At 42.6% G+C, this 15,339-nt stretch overlaps 1 protein-coding gene across 4 annotated transcripts; it reads right to left on the bottom strand.

Moving 5' to 3' along the window:
* Positions 1–961: 961 nt before the first annotated feature.
* Positions 962–14,932, bottom strand: LOC112559085 (alpha-(1,3)-fucosyltransferase C-like). 4 transcript variants are annotated; one of them, XM_025230002.1, is made up of 5 exons: positions 10,754–11,617; positions 9,421–9,952; positions 5,450–5,601; positions 4,584–5,130; positions 962–4,208 (listed from the first exon to the last, which is right to left on the bottom strand). In XM_025230002.1, the coding sequence occupies exons 3-5, from the start codon at positions 5,452–5,454 to the stop codon at positions 3,414–3,416; spliced, it is 1,347 nt and encodes a 448-aa protein (XP_025085787.1). In that variant the 5' UTR covers positions 5,455–5,601; positions 9,421–9,952; positions 10,754–11,617; the 3' UTR covers positions 962–3,413. The 4 variants fall into 4 exon arrangements, with proteins under 4 accessions (XP_025085787.1, XP_025085788.1, XP_025085786.1 ...); XM_025230003.1 differs by lacking the exons at positions 9,421–9,952; positions 10,754–11,617 and adding an exon at positions 14,594–14,932; XM_025230001.1 differs by lacking the exons at positions 9,421–9,952; positions 10,754–11,617 and adding an exon at positions 11,818–12,634.
* Positions 14,933–15,339: the final 407 nt, after the last annotated feature.

Raw genomic sequence — 15,339 nt, 5'->3', positions numbered from 1 at the left:
GAGGCTCAACGTTCTGGGCCATGACACCTGGAGGGCAACCTATAAATATACAACTATACAAACACTCTATCTGTGTAGTAATTTTATTTATTAGTTGCTTTATTTGGTGTGAATTAATAGCTCAAATGTACATTTAGGGTCAGTTCTTGAATTAGCGATGGTATGAGTTAGTTGTTTTTTTTAGCTAGGGTTCGGGTTTGAAGCTGATAGTAAGCAAAGTTGATAATAGACGAAGTGTGCATGCTTCGCCTGGCATGGATGTGTCCTCATTGCTTGCCAATGCGACACGGCTGACTGATTATTGTGAATCACGGCAGTTGTTGATTGCCGTGGACCCTCCATTGCCAAAGCTGTGTGGCAGTTTGTAATGAATGCTGTTATTATCCTCCTCGCAAGTCGACTGACACAAGACTCTGCTCCTCAAGCTTGTACTTGCGAGAAAAGTCGTAAAAAAAAACAACAACTATAGTATACTATCGCTTTTCTCTCCGTCTTTTTGTCCATTTCATTCTCGTCCTTTTTATGTTCGCAGAAGGTTTTATTGCCGTTTTCGGTAGTTGCAACCAGGATGTGGGTACTTTAATTCAGTAGAAGTATTTTTACCGTCTTCAGCTATTGAGAGAAGAAAAAAAAGAGTAGCAATGTATTACAAACATCAACGATGACTTCCGTCATTGATACCAGACTTTAAATATTCGGCATTGATGCGAGAGTTGATAAGAAGAAATTACTAGACGGTGTGTTACTCGTCTGTGAGACCTTGTTCTTCTGTTTCTGAGGTGGGTCTTCCAGATATTTACTTCCAGATTAAGAATTAAGCTCTTGCGGTCTGTGTTGTCTGAGTGATCAGACTAACCAATACTGATTCCGTCATCATCAATCATCAATCATCATAATTATTTGAAAGTCATCCTCAACACGTCAATAGCAAATAAACCACTATTAAAAACAGAATGAAGGATTTATTAAAATAAACAATTTATTTGGAAGCTAGCACAGGAAAAGAAACAAGATACATTGTCCATTACAAAAAAGAATGCGATTTACAAACTCGCAAAGATCTCATTTTTAATCATGTTGTTATTTGAACCCCATAATTCCCTGAAGATTCTTGCTCAGAAGCATTTCCGTAAAAGGGTTGTGAGATCAATGATAGATGAAAATGGCAGTGTTGGATATTTTTTGGGGGGCTTGTCAAAAGAACTTGGTACAGGACCTGTACACCTTTACATTCGTCACGTGGGATTATTTTGTTTTGTATAAGAAATATCGTTTTCCTTGCAGATATCCGCGAGGTATTTTTAAGCTGACTATGGACAACCTGAAACACTAAGAGCAAAACAAATATATTGGCAACATATCCTTCTTCAGGGTGCATTTGTACTTGAGCAAACTTTGGTCAGCCTGACCTCTTAGTTCATCGTTCTTTCCGATTGTTTGAAAAGCGATTGATCAGCATCCTTATCTTCAACTTCAAGGGTGTTAATCCGAGGTGACATTTCCTGGTCGACATTTAGACACAGACAACGTGTGCGACACGTCTGTCACCCGAGAAACTTTATCTCGAAAATAAATAGCTTGGGTAAACCGTCTGTTTGTTCTGGCCAACAGTTAAATTTTTACTGGTAAGGTATGGTTCGACCCGAAAGAGGGAGATGGGGAGTAGAAGCAGTCATGGCTGTCCTATTGGTCCTTCTTTGCTGATTGCTTTCATCTGGCCTGACAATTATCTAACCTCCCTCTGACTAATCTTTCATATAAGACAGTAAACATTTGATATTTTTAAATTGGTCAAGTTGACATTGATAACATGTGATGCTGGGCTCCACTCTCCAATAATTTGCAAAATTGGCATCGAGGCTCTCAGACTTGTACACAATTGGTATACTTGGCGACCTTCAGAGATGCATGATTCTCTACTGACAAAAATGTCTAAGAAAAAATGACAGAGACCACTCGAAAACAAATTGTTGAATGACGGGATACCTGCACATACGTTACCTTAACGGCTCACATTTAATACTTTACTATCTTCGTGAATAAGTTTGATTCGAGCAACACAAAACCTTGCTAGACTGACTTTTCATTTTCATCGTCCTTTGTTCTCTGCTTGTTGAGAGTCAGTTTTGGAATCGCGGGTACTCCAGCACGACCTTACCCAGAAGTCCTCAGGCTCTGCAACAGAGTGTTCTACCAGTGGTCGTCTGCTCTCGGCAGTGGATTCTTGAAGCTGGTGGATGTGTTGGTCCCTCATTAGGCGCTGTCTGGCACTAGACAACAGTTGCGACCTCGAGATGACGGGGGAGACACGTGGTGACGGCAGGAACGTGTCTCGTGTCTCAGTTCTCGTGTGACGATTGGCGAGGACATCATCGGATTCCATTCAAGAACCATCGGAGGCCTCTCCAAGTCGCGAGAGATATTCGTGTGTTAAGATAAGTGGCGAGTGAGTGCAGAACGGATATAGTGTGTTGTGTGTAATAATTAAGGATAAGAAGTGACTCAATCTGGGTTAGAAATAAGGAATTGTAACTGGAGCCAAGACTAACCAGATTTAGAATTTTTACTTTAATTACAATATCTGTAACATATTAAAAAGTCTCTCGATTTAATAATAATTTCTTTGTTTCACTAAATTGCTTTCAGTTGGCTATTGGGGATGTAGGACGGGGAATCGGAGTCAGATTCTGTTATCTTTACTAGCAATAGGGGACAAGTGCATGTCGGCACGGATGGTGGAGGCTTGGAGAGTGTGGCAGTCCGAGGTAGCAGCTCCATTATGGCATCGCCATCCACTTCGCGTGCTTACTCCCCGAGGTAGACAATAATGTCTATACACGAAAATGCATTGCTAGATAAGTGTGTGTCAAGTCCCAGTGCGCAGTGTCTATATACATCATTAACGTTGATTATTTTCGTCCAAATGGGATTACTGATATAGGTTATTGCGATATTGTGGACATCCTATAATCTCAGTGAACTCTAGAGGTTGGAGGAGTGCACTTTAGTGAACCTTGCATACACCGACATTCCAGACTTCTGAGACAAGTGTTCCCCACCATTCGTAACATCACTGTTTTGATAGATGCTCTTTGTTGAAGACACTGAAACTTCACCGGAACAATTGATGACTGTAAATATGTTTTCCGCGGGCATGGTTTCAGCTCAAAGAACAAGCTGTCAGTCGTGACAAAACAATAATTCTTTCCGAATTATTAAAGTTATTCATCAGCTTTCGTCGCCATAAAAATAAGATGTCATTTTTGAAAAAATCTTTCACTTGACACCCTGAAAACTTAAAGCCTTGACAAGCGTTGCTATGCCGTAGTTTTAAGTTAGGTATCACACTTGATATTAGTTAAAACTGTCACATTTATAACAAAGGTTCAAACTGCACTCAACCGTGACTACACTTAAAACTGTCCATACAGGTGAAGGTCATTGGCTTGTCTACACGTGCCATCAACCCACCAGGAATTGACGTTGACGTAAGCCTGTGGACGTTGCTTGTACGCCTCGTGCACCTTGGAGCACAGCTCACACCACGGCAGCGGCTGGGGTTCGACGATGACGTAGTCCTTCTTCCACCGCAGGTAGCGCAGGTACTCCGTGGGGTTGTCCATCAGGTACTGCAGGTAGCGCCCCAGGTCCAGAATGGACTGGAAGGCGGACGTGTCGATGACGGACATGGGCGGGACGAGGCTGCTGTAGTTGGCTCCTCCCCGCACCACGGGCACCACGTCGTACTTCAGTGTCAGGAACGCCTTTTCCGTGACGTAGTCCGTGCAATGCGAGTTCTCGAAGGCCAGGTAGAAGAAATAATCTCGTTCCAACATCTCGTGGCAGCTGTTCGATCCTTTGTCGCACTTGAGCGACCCGCACGTCCCGTACACGTCCACCCCCGGCACAGCTTTTTTCAGAAGTTTCAAAAAAGAAAGGCGTTGGGCGTTGTCGTTGCAGTTGCTGACAAAGATTGCAGCCATCTTGGATTTGCCTCGGATTTTCTTCATCAGAGCACTCTCGTCGTAAGTTTTATGGTCAGATGATCCTGAGTCGCTGGACTTTGTGACCACTATACCGTAGCCAAAGCGAATGTCGGAATCCAGGCGATAGGTCATGGTCCAGTTGAAGTACAGCTGCCATGCTGGTGACCCCAGGACAGAGCTGTACGAGTGTGGAGGAGCCTCTACGGCGAAGTATGCCCACATCTGTCAACATTGTTACCCAGGAGATACGAAAATTAATGTATTAATGAGCAGCACAGTTCGCATAACTCGCAGAGGAACAAACACAGAACACAATCTTTTTAGTATTCATTAAATGACCGAGAAAGGTCATGAGAGTATCTTTACCTCAATGCGCGTGGGGAAATGAGCTGTAAGGGTTTGTACTATTATTATTGTTATTATATTATTATTATAAGTAGCAGTAGTAGTAGCTATAAAGGACAAGACCAAAAGTTACGGAAGCCAAAATTCAAAATAACCAACTAAAAGAATCATCATTATCATCTCGATATAAAATAAATTTGTCGTCCTTATCATATCAATAAACATTGACATCATGAATGTGAATCGTCCTACCTGATTCGCTGGTCGTGGAGGCGGATTCATGTAGTTGCGACTGTTGCTGTTGATGGAGAAGAGAATGACCAGATCAGCGGGAACGTTAGAGTCTGTGGCCACTGTGCATGACCTGACACCTGGACATCCTTGAAACACCTGGGAGCCTGGCTTGATCTCGTAGTAGTACGGGAAATCTCGCATGAGAATCACCTTGACATCGCTCGTCTGATTGCCAATCTTCGCGGAAGCGTCCCTGGACTCGCGCTCCCAATACGTGACCCCGCGGCGAAGAGGGTCATGGTTGTTCTTCTCCTCATCCTTTTTCTGAGGTAAGTAAGCATCGCCTTCTTTCTGGAGGAGAACCACCTTGGAATTGTTTCTCCAGTAGGTCTGAATGACATCCTTGTACGTGTCGACCGGAGAGAGTTTTGATAGAGAAGTCCAATGCTGATCTGAACGACTGCGAAAAAGCGATGTGTGGTTGTAGAGGACACTTCCAGTGAGAAAGATGCATGTGACGACAATGGCGATGTGCAAAATTTGCCTGCAGCTGCGCGTCAGCCTCCTGCAAGTAAAAAGCATTCATAACACTTTCTCTCTCAAGAAATGACAAGCTGTAAAGGACCATCAAAACCCTGCCTCCTCTTTTCTTGGCATGGATAACGTGTGTGGAAAAGGTACAGCAGGAAGCTTAGAATTTCTTTAGTTATGTTGTAGAATTATTATTTTTGTTAAGTTCCGCGTGGTAGACCTGACATGGGTCAAAGGTGTTATCGACTGTTGGGTACAAATGGGCAGTAGAGAAAATAAAGGAATAAGACGGAGATTGAGGTGAGGAGGACCAAGAAAAATGATGGTTAGATTTTCCATTCCAGACTACTCACGGCATCGTTCCAAACACAGCCTGAAATCAGGTCCCCGTCGCCGACACGGATGGTTACTCCAAGGCTCAGCATCAAGTGCAGCAGCGGAAACTCAGAATGTCGTCACGTGACCCTCCAAGCATGCAGCATGGTGCTGATAATAATGTGCAGCACTGAAAAGGGAGAAAGATTGTTTTCATGTATCCAACAACGAAATCATTTCTTCCTCCTCACACTCACTTGCTAACCGCTCTCTCAAACCTAAACATGCACGAGGCGGATTAACCAAGTTTTAACCTGAGCAGTGTTCATGTGGATGATACAGATATCTTTAATCGCCTTAGTAACTGTCACACGTTTGGTCAAGTTTGGACAAGTTGTACATGAGGGTCACAGGAAACCAATGGCTTTGGCGAGATTATTTGGCAAGTGGATCAAGCATGATAAGTTGGAACTTGTTTGACAAAACATTTGCTGATACAATGGAGCTTTAAAGCACTTCCGGGTTATATATAGCGCTTCGATACTTTGTCCGGTTAACAACATCCTTTATTTTTTCAATATCTCAAAGTGATTTCTAAAGTGGCAAAATAAAATCGTGCGTGCGTGCGAATATTTATATTGAATAGTAAGGTTAATTTTTTAGCTGTCCTGTAATCAGTCAAAAATTTATATTAAATATTTTAATATCATAACGTACGTGTTTATTAAATCAGACATGCAAATCGCATAGGATCATTAATGATAGCCATTAATGAGAGACTTGTTTAATGTTCAGTTAAGTAAATGCATTTGTTTTATAAATGCCTTTATGCAGCGGCTTATTAAAAGTTGCCTGTTACCTGCAGGTTGGGTTACTGATAAGTTGCCTCAAATCTGTATCATGTCTAGCTAGCACAATAATTCCCTTAATATTTTATTTAAAACGTTAAGAAACTGAAATAGAAAGATAAACTTATGGAATATGCACTTTTAATGGTTTCTGGCGATTCTCAGAATTATTAGGTACTTGTATTTTTGTTTTCCTTTTCAGTAAGCTAATCTGATTGACACTAGTAACCTAAACCGAAAGTAGGACACTACACTTGATATTCTGTTGACACAGTTCGCTATAAATGTGTCAAGCTGAATTCTGAGAAAACAGTGACTACACCTGACTGAACACGGCGGTGCTGAGCCTGTTGACCAACCCACAGGTTCACGGCTCACAGATTCTGCAGACTACAGCTGTACTTGAGTAAGATAAGTGTTACACCTGCTCTCAGAATAATTTTAATCTGATGGTTGGTAAAGACAAAAATGATGAGAGACGAAATCTGTTGTCTGTATTGAGAAAATTTGCAACTGAATGGCATGGTCAGAAACACAAATGACCCAAGACTGCCTCGAGGACAATGATGAGTGTTTTCTCTGGACCTGGCAGATGTTCTGGATTAATTCTGTTGTATGTCACAGATAAACTTTCATCCAGTTGTAACCTTTAATGTTAGCATTATGCACGAGTGTAACAATGTCACTGCAACTTCTTGCTGACGTCACGGGTAACCGCAAGTCATGTTTTATTATGTTGTGTTGTGGTCTGAAGGACAATACATCAAAATCATTTTTGCTGTCCTCGTGGGATGGCGGGACATCGATTTTTCACTGCTTGGAAATTTGTATGTAACCTGTCTCCGCAACAAACGCAGCAACATGATTTGACTATAAATAACACAACGCCGTAGAGTGCGTCATATTTACATATTTATTTGTTAGAAGAGATGGAGTGGCTGCTGTGAACCTTTTGCCCAGCGACCGAAATATTCCCGCTGTGAACGTCGATACTACGTGGAGGACACGTGGGTGGGACGTCTGTACGTCCGTTGACAAACTGAACCGGAACTAAACGTGCTTCACGCTGGCAAAGCTCAGTACGACACGAAGTCGATTATCTAGAAGTACCATTGAGCTGTTTTTTTTTTTTTTATTCTGGTATGTATATAGCTGTGGTTGACTGGGACATGCGTGAGAGAGAGACAGAACGAACTTTATTCAGTAGGCCTTAGGCTCCCATTTAAGAACATTCACGTGAATGTGAAATGTTTTAAACACAAATAACGATAGGCTGGACAAGATTTAGCATTGTATTGCTAAGTGACATAGCTAATTTATCTAGAAGGCCATCTACGGAACTTAATGTATGAATTTATTTTGAATGATGACAAGTTCTGAGATTTCTAAATGCTTCTATCACTCGCTTCTCTTCCGCTGACGATTTCATTGTCTCCATGGTAGAACTAAGCTCACTTGGGTTTTTCTTTTAGAGTTTCACCTACTGCCCCACATTGGGTGACAAAAGTGTAGCAGGGTAAACAGGGGTTGATTGCCCAGTCTCACCACAGTAATGAACACTGTCGTGGGTTCAGGTGCTTGAGCTCTAACGCCGGTTGATGGTTCCAGCTAAGGCGAAGATACACAGAGAAAATACTTGGTGGGGGGATGCTACCACCTTTACTCTGTCCCTTCCAACCACTCTGTCCTCTCTCTCTCTCCCACCCTCCTAACACTCGACTTTGCTCGAAAACTCTCCCCGCATCCTGTTTCTTGGCAACCCCTCCCGCTCTCCTCACCGGGTCACCGCCCGGCCAGCAGCTCTCCTCCCACTCTCCTTCGGTCACAGGTCGCCGCCCGGCCAGTGGCTCCCCCTTCGCCTGTACATGTTGCCTCTCACTCTCCGTGCGTTTGTGTGTTTGTGCATGCGTACCATACCTGCATTGATTTTAAAAGGTGCTTGAATCAGCCGTTAGAGAAAAACTTTGGGGTATCTTGGAGAAAAATAAACTAAAAGGTAGGATGTATATAGTCAAAGCTAAGGTAAGGGTTAGGGAGGACATACATGAGTCCTTTTGTGCCAAGAAGTATCGATGGTTGTAGATATGCTTCACGGACGTGAGAAAGATGGAGAAAATGATATTAACTAGCAGCGTGCGTATGAATTGTCCCAGAGGGCCGTAGTGCCCTCCCCTTGTATAAAAAAAATGTGTCAACACTCTAAATTATTTATTGGGCAATTTAGAAAAGGGTGGTGTCGAAAAACATGAGAGGAAAGAAAGAGTAAAGGCAATTATGAACAGGATGTTTTTTCTCGAGGCCTCAGCCAGGCCGCTGTGTGCAGCGCTCTTTCTCTCCAACAAAGGTGAGGCAACTGTGTGTACCAGGACACGGGGGATCCCGCCTTCAGCAAACATCTCTACGCAGTTCTCCCGATGATCATTTGTACTTTGCTGGTAGTTGTTATCCAGGTACGACAACGAGCAACAAATGTAGCTCGACTATGTCTGGTAGTCAGGTTCACTTCCCGCACAAACTCCGTGTTGAACAAAAACTCTAGTCATAAGAAATTAGTCTGGCTTAATCAAGAATTTAGAAGGGAATTTGTACAATATCTGATGATCTCCCAGGACCTCGGTTTCCTTCTTGTCATTTCTGACATCTTTCGTTTCTAGCTACAACCAATTGATTAACATTTGTTTATCAGAGAGGTTCTTTTAACAAACATCTCAAACGGAAGCTGCTCTGTCTCAAGCTGCTTGATGGCAATCAGCTTTATGTCAGATCGATGTCGCTGCTCGGCCTTCGACCGGATGTGTGGAGGTTGTCATGGTGGCAGCTGGCTCCTGTCTGCCATAGTGTGTAGTTCACAACGATCAAATTCCAACGTTACCAGTATTTAACGCATCAACTATACCCTTCCTTCCCCTCCAAACAGGTTGGGGGGTTGTACTGGCTGTTGGCCAGCCAAACGTGTTGCTTGAAAAACAAAATTAACACGCTTCATTGAGAAGGTTTCCTTTGCAATGGATATGTTGTTGTTTTTTTTTCCTTTGATATGTTTTGCATTAAAGAGGACTTCGCCTTTTCTACATTAACATATGTATGGTGACTCGTTAACGCAGCACACCCGTTTACACATTGTCAATGCATGTAGGTAAGGGCAAGAAAGTCTTACATACCTTCTCTTCGGCTCGGTGAAGTCACAGGAAAGTTTCATCAAAAGTCTTCAAACTGTTTATATTGTCTTTCACTCCATGTCAAGAAACTGGGCCAGGAGCAGAGATTCAGTTGGAGAGACTGTCCTCACGATGAAGGTGGTGGTAGTGGTGGTGATGATGTGGTCAGAAAGAAGGGGCGGGGTCCGAGAATGCATCAGATGTAAACATTGGTTTACTCTCTTCGTAGTTGTTTAACAGGTAAACATATCCTCACGGTGACGGCGAAGGGTTTCTTTCTTGAATCGATCCTCTTACTCCAAATCAGAGCCTCGCACGAAAGTTGCTGATGTCAAAAGTACTGCTGGCGTGTACATGTGATCAACCTGGCTAACAGCGACACCTGGCTCTGCTAACTCACTTGACAGCCGTCGTTACCTTACTGTCGATGTACGCGGCAAAGACTAACTTAGGTCCTCGCAAAATTTATGAGCGACAACAACAACAACAGTGTGACATCACGTCCGACATTTGAGCTCTTGATGACGAGGGCTTCCTGAAAGTCGTGTTTACCACACACTTAATGTAATGTAATACAAACAACACTTTGAGGACCACACACACAACTAGGAACAATAGTCGGTTAAATTCGCCTCGTCACAAGCATCCTCCTTAGTTATAATGACAAGCAAGTGTCTTTCCACTCAATACCGACAACCCGACAGACAACTTTACTATCTCGCTTGTCCAGAAAAAAAGGCAACCCACAAAACCAGTTGAAATTAATGTCAAAAACAGAATATGTTTATCCCGGGGTTGACAGACTCTGTCTCCACAACATGTGCCACACAAGTCGATGCTGTTTAGTTCTGACCTAAGCTAAGTTACAAAATTTGAGAACTAAGTCAAGAAAGACAATCCCCACAATACTACAGGCAGACTACAATGTCTCCTTGCCGAGAACGACCCCTGAAATCTTTTATTTTTCCGCTAAGCATAAACTTGAAATCGTTCTGAGTCTTGAACTGTAAAGGTTAGTAAGTGGTGTATCGTGACCAGTCACTTTACAGGCACTCATGTCTGCTGATGTATACATGCATGACAAAAACTTATCATAATAACTGTTTTGTCAACCACCGAACTTCGACCCTCGTGAGGACTTTATGACTGCACTTGAACTACATGTGCTTCATTACGATGGCAAAACTCTAAATACAGAAAACAGTCCGACAGTCAATTGTCGTTAAGTGGAGCTGGTTGACGACGATGTATCTAAAAAGTTAATTTGCATACAAGCTAATCCGCAAAAAGACAGCTATGTCCATTAGAACACATCTAGGATCTTAAGTTCACTAACCTTGCAGTTACCCTTCGTTCGTAGTTTTGTTCTCATGGAACTTGCGAGAAAGCTGTACAGACTCCACCATAGTGACAAACACTCGAGTTACGTACACTCGACATACGAGCGGACGCCGTAGTTACAATTATTTCGTGCAATACTTCCAGTCCGAATTTTCAGCTGCGCTCCCTGTTCTTGTAACAACCCAAGTGGAACGAATCCCTGCAACGTGTACACGCCAACGGCCCCTACCGCACGGTGTTTGTTTGGTAACCTGGTCGTTGGTGGTGTCACGACCCGGAGACACTGAAGGAAGTCTCTGTCTCTGCACGATTTACTCGAGGTGACCTGGATAGTCACAGTGCGCAGGCGCAGGCCGGCAAGAGATACGCACGCGCAGACAATGTGTTGATGTTATCTTTATTATAATCAGAAGAGTTTACTCTCGAGGCGAGATGTGCTACAGGACAATATAATTTATGTCTTGAATTTAACAATGTAGTCAATTGTGTGAAGCGGAGAAGGTGTTGTGATGAAGCTCAGTGAATTTTTATTACCTACGTCGGTTCAAAAATATAACACCAGTTTGAAAGATAATTAAAATTTAATTATTACAATTTTTTTTATTAAAATGACAAAATACTAACTCACCAACGTTCACGTTACGAATTTTTTTTTTGTTTTTGTTTGTTTGGTTTTTTTTTTGGAAGGTCGGGGAAATGGGGCGTAACTCGATCGAAAGTAGGGTGGAGTCTGTCAAATATAAAAGTGAGGCTCAAGCTATTAAAAATTTGATCTTCAGTGCCGATCACACTTTTATATTTTAAGTTATCTGTATTAAAAAAATCCCGAAAGCTATAGAAAAAAATCCTTTTCAGTGCATTTCAAATAAAAGTGTTTTAAAACACCTTTTATTTCAAAAATGAGTAGCTTACCTTTGAGACTGTAATCACCGTTTTCCACACTATCCACGTTAAACATATTAATAACGGATTGTTCACACAACACACCCGTTTATACGTTGTCGGTGCATGTACCCATGTCGATAAGGATGTAGATAAGGGCAAGAACGTCTAACATACCTTCTCGTCGGTCGTTGAGCCCCAGCCAAGTATCGCACACAGCCTCAGTGATGTCGGTATTATTTTCAAGGCTGCTTCATACTGCGCAGCTCGAGACAAACAGGTGTAGCTGTCGTACTGTCCACGTACTTACTACACCGGGTACGAGGAGCAGGTGTGGATAAGGGAAACTACACTGCAAGTCGAGCGAGTTCAAATGTCGTTTTACTGTCCTCGCGTGTTCTCGCGAGATTTGCTTTCAACCTCGCAATCGCCAAAGGTTTCGCGAATTGTCAACAGCTGAGTGCACCTGACGTGACCAACCTCGCCAGGAAGCAACACCTGGCTTTAGTGCCCTCACCCACTTGCTTTCGATCTCCGCGGTAAAGCCTCGCCTTGGCGCTCGCGACTTGATAAGCGTCAGTGCAGTTCCGTTTCCGCCTTCCCATCCTGCCCCGAGCGCCCAATCGATTTGGGACATGAAGTCGGGCGCATGCTGTTTTATTATGTCAGACGCTTCGTAATAGGAGAATAATATCACGGCAAGAAAAATGAAAAATAATAATAATCGTAATCATTAAAAAAAAAAAAAATTCTGGGGAAAACTCAACAGTCGTAATCACGGGATCTGACCTTCTGCCTGTCTGTTTTTGTCGGTCCTGTGCTTGCCCCTAATATAATCTGTTTACATTATCTTTACCTTTCATTCTTTTTCTCTTTCTTTTTAACAGAACCTCCATCCGCTGGTCTATGTAGTTACATGACATTGAAACAGGCTTGAAAATACAAAGATATTGAGGGATTGGCGACATTTAACGGTGTCACGGACCAGTGACCGTCTATAGATGTGTGGGTAACGGTCAAAAGTTAAAAGTAGTCTCATCTCTAAATACAAACTTTTGGGATTCGTTTCTGTTGAAGTAAGATTTAAAAAATCGAACTAGCTTACCACATCAGGCTTGATCAAGTGTAATTCGTCGTTGACGGCGAGGATTGTGCTGGTTTCCAAAGAGCCCTCGACGAAGTAACCCGAGCGCAAGGAATTCCGGAGGTGAGACGCTTCTTTGTCAAATACAATGGCTGACTCGTAAACTGTGGATTTCACCACAGAATCTGAATATATGGGTCAGAATTCTTTAAGGAGTGACGTGTAACTGAGTAACTGAACAGGGTGTTAACCGGAGCACATGTGCAAACTTGTTTTCAAACGCTAAGAGCATACTCCTTAGGAGTGTGAGTATGCGCTTTACAAATTTTGCATTTATTATTATTTATTATTCCCGTATAAGCCAGCATGGCCGAAGGAGATTGTGTCGATACTGAGAGGGAAAGATACCGGGAATGAGAGTGATTCATAGCCTAGATAAGCTATTAGCTGTTAATAATTTTTTTAATTTTTATAATTATATAATAGTTTTTGAGAAGGAATAATTTGAAATATTTTGCTAGGTTTTTACAATCATTAATTTTTTTTAATTTTTGGTATTTTAAAATTGATTCAGCAAATTAGAAAATTACAGAGTGTCCAATTTGGATAATCATTAAGGGATTGAGCATTTTTCAGGAATTACCGAAAGGGGAAGTAAGTGATCAGTTCAGCCTCTCGCCGAGAATGACAGTGCCACTCGACTACCTGCCTCTGGATGCTCGAAGACAAACGGCCGGATGAGGGATTCCTTCTGCCGCTGCCTAGCAACAATGCCCCAGACAATGGACGACAGCGGCGATGATCTATTGGCTGTCCTCACTTTTACCACACTCTTCTTCTCTGTACATCCCACCAGGTAGTGATGTTCATCCTAACGGCCCCCAACTCTTACATATTGTCTACGATTGGAAAAATCATTCGTGAGAATGTCGTCTCTGCCTCTATACCCCTAAACACCTAATGACCTACCCATCCAAGGCATCAATCAGCGCGATTGAGTCGTAAAAATGGACAGACCCAGTCGCTGACCGTTGCTCACATGTTGCTTTGGGCTGAGACCTGGCTGGTTCATGACAATGCACGACTTCGCATTTGATGATGAGGAGGATGTTGATGATGTTGATGATGCCGATGCACAAGCCCTTTGTCACCCACAGTTAAATTCTACTCTGGACTTGTCGACAAGCCAGAAACCACTTACATAATTAAAGGGGCGTGTGTACCGGCTTGGACAAGTGTTTTGTGTAGTAGACGAACCGAACTGGCTAGAGTGAGCCAACAGCAACCAGCTGCCTAGTGGAGGTGTTAACGACAGGTGGACGGGTGCACATCAAAGGTTCGACGTTAACGGCAGTTTTTAAGGGAGATAACGAACTATTATTTATTTATTCGCTCCCACTGCAAAACACCGGAGTCGAAAGGATTATGTCTCATGAGGGTGGTATTCGTTTTATTTTCATTTCCATAAAATATTTGTGAAAACTCGATCATATTACTAACTCGTTTCATTTTACATGACACTGCCACGTCCGCTAGAGGTTCGAGTTATTTGTGAAAACACAAGTTAGCAATTAAGTGCATTGGGTACAAGCACGTGCTGGCATGGGTAAAGGATATCTCGAGAGTGTAATTAGCCCGACATTTTTGTCCATTGCGCGTGCTGTGTCCCGATGATTACGACATCCATTATTCCCATATTCCATTATTTCATTAAGACATTCCATTATTTCCCAAGTACTTGCCCTTGGAAAGGGAAAAAATAGGTTTCTCTTATGAAAGAGGTTTGTCTTACCCATAGACAGTACCCAAAAGGTGATGATGACATACATGGCTTACTTTGCATAGCAAGAAGGTTGTGAAGGAACTTACCTCTAGCAACAGGTGGGTGCTCCAGCGGGTCTCAACCTGCTCCTCTTGTCCCACGGGCAGCGAAGAAGAGACCTTTCAGGATACGCTTCGGGAGGGGATTTCGTCGCTGTGCGAATATCACAGCATGTTCTTGAACAAACCAAGACAGCAAACAAGACTCATAGACTCTATGGTATAGCCTATTGCTTCTGTGGGTGAAAAACTCTCCACCTGTTTACACCATAATCACCATAACACTCGAATAACCCGACACCCTTCGAAGGTACGACGATCTTAGACACCACCAGGCGATAGGAACTGTTCAGGTCCATGGGATCCCCATCGTGTGCGGTGCTAGGCATGTGACTAACGTACTTTGGACCAGGGAAATCCTTGTTGAGCAAAATATCATGCTATTGTTTAAGTAAAACTGTGGAAAATTAGGGAAGAGGAAACCAAATTTTAATTGAGGAAGTAAGTACTCGTAGCTGAGATCCGGTCGGCTCCATATAGCCTTTATAAATGCCATCAACACTTGGAAAGTAATTCCTGATGGCAGACACATCACAGGCAGAGATGACGACTTTAATACCTTTTATATGAAACTTTTAAGCCAGATTAAATCCAACAATGACGAACCGTATGAACAAGTATGTTACATAAACGTGCAAATGGTAAATTTTCACACTTGTGGATTTTATGACTACAAACAAAAAGTAAACCGAGAAACGTGGTAATTGTAATGGCTACCAGCAGCTTTAAAAATA

This window comes from Pomacea canaliculata, linkage group LG3 (assembly GCF_003073045.1).
Source record: "Pomacea canaliculata isolate SZHN2017 linkage group LG3, ASM307304v1, whole genome shotgun sequence".
NCBI classification, from domain to species: Eukaryota; Metazoa; Mollusca; class Gastropoda; order Architaenioglossa; family Ampullariidae; genus Pomacea; species Pomacea canaliculata.
This window is presented reverse-complemented; position numbering and strand designations above follow the sequence as displayed.

Bases quoted from the DNA above. Each gene is read 5' to 3' on its own strand.
- LOC112559085 (XM_025230003.1), bottom strand. The intron at 4,209-4,583 runs GTAGGACGATTC...CAATGTTGACAG, and splicing joins CTCCACGACCAGCGAATCAG to ATGTGGGCATACTTCGCCGT.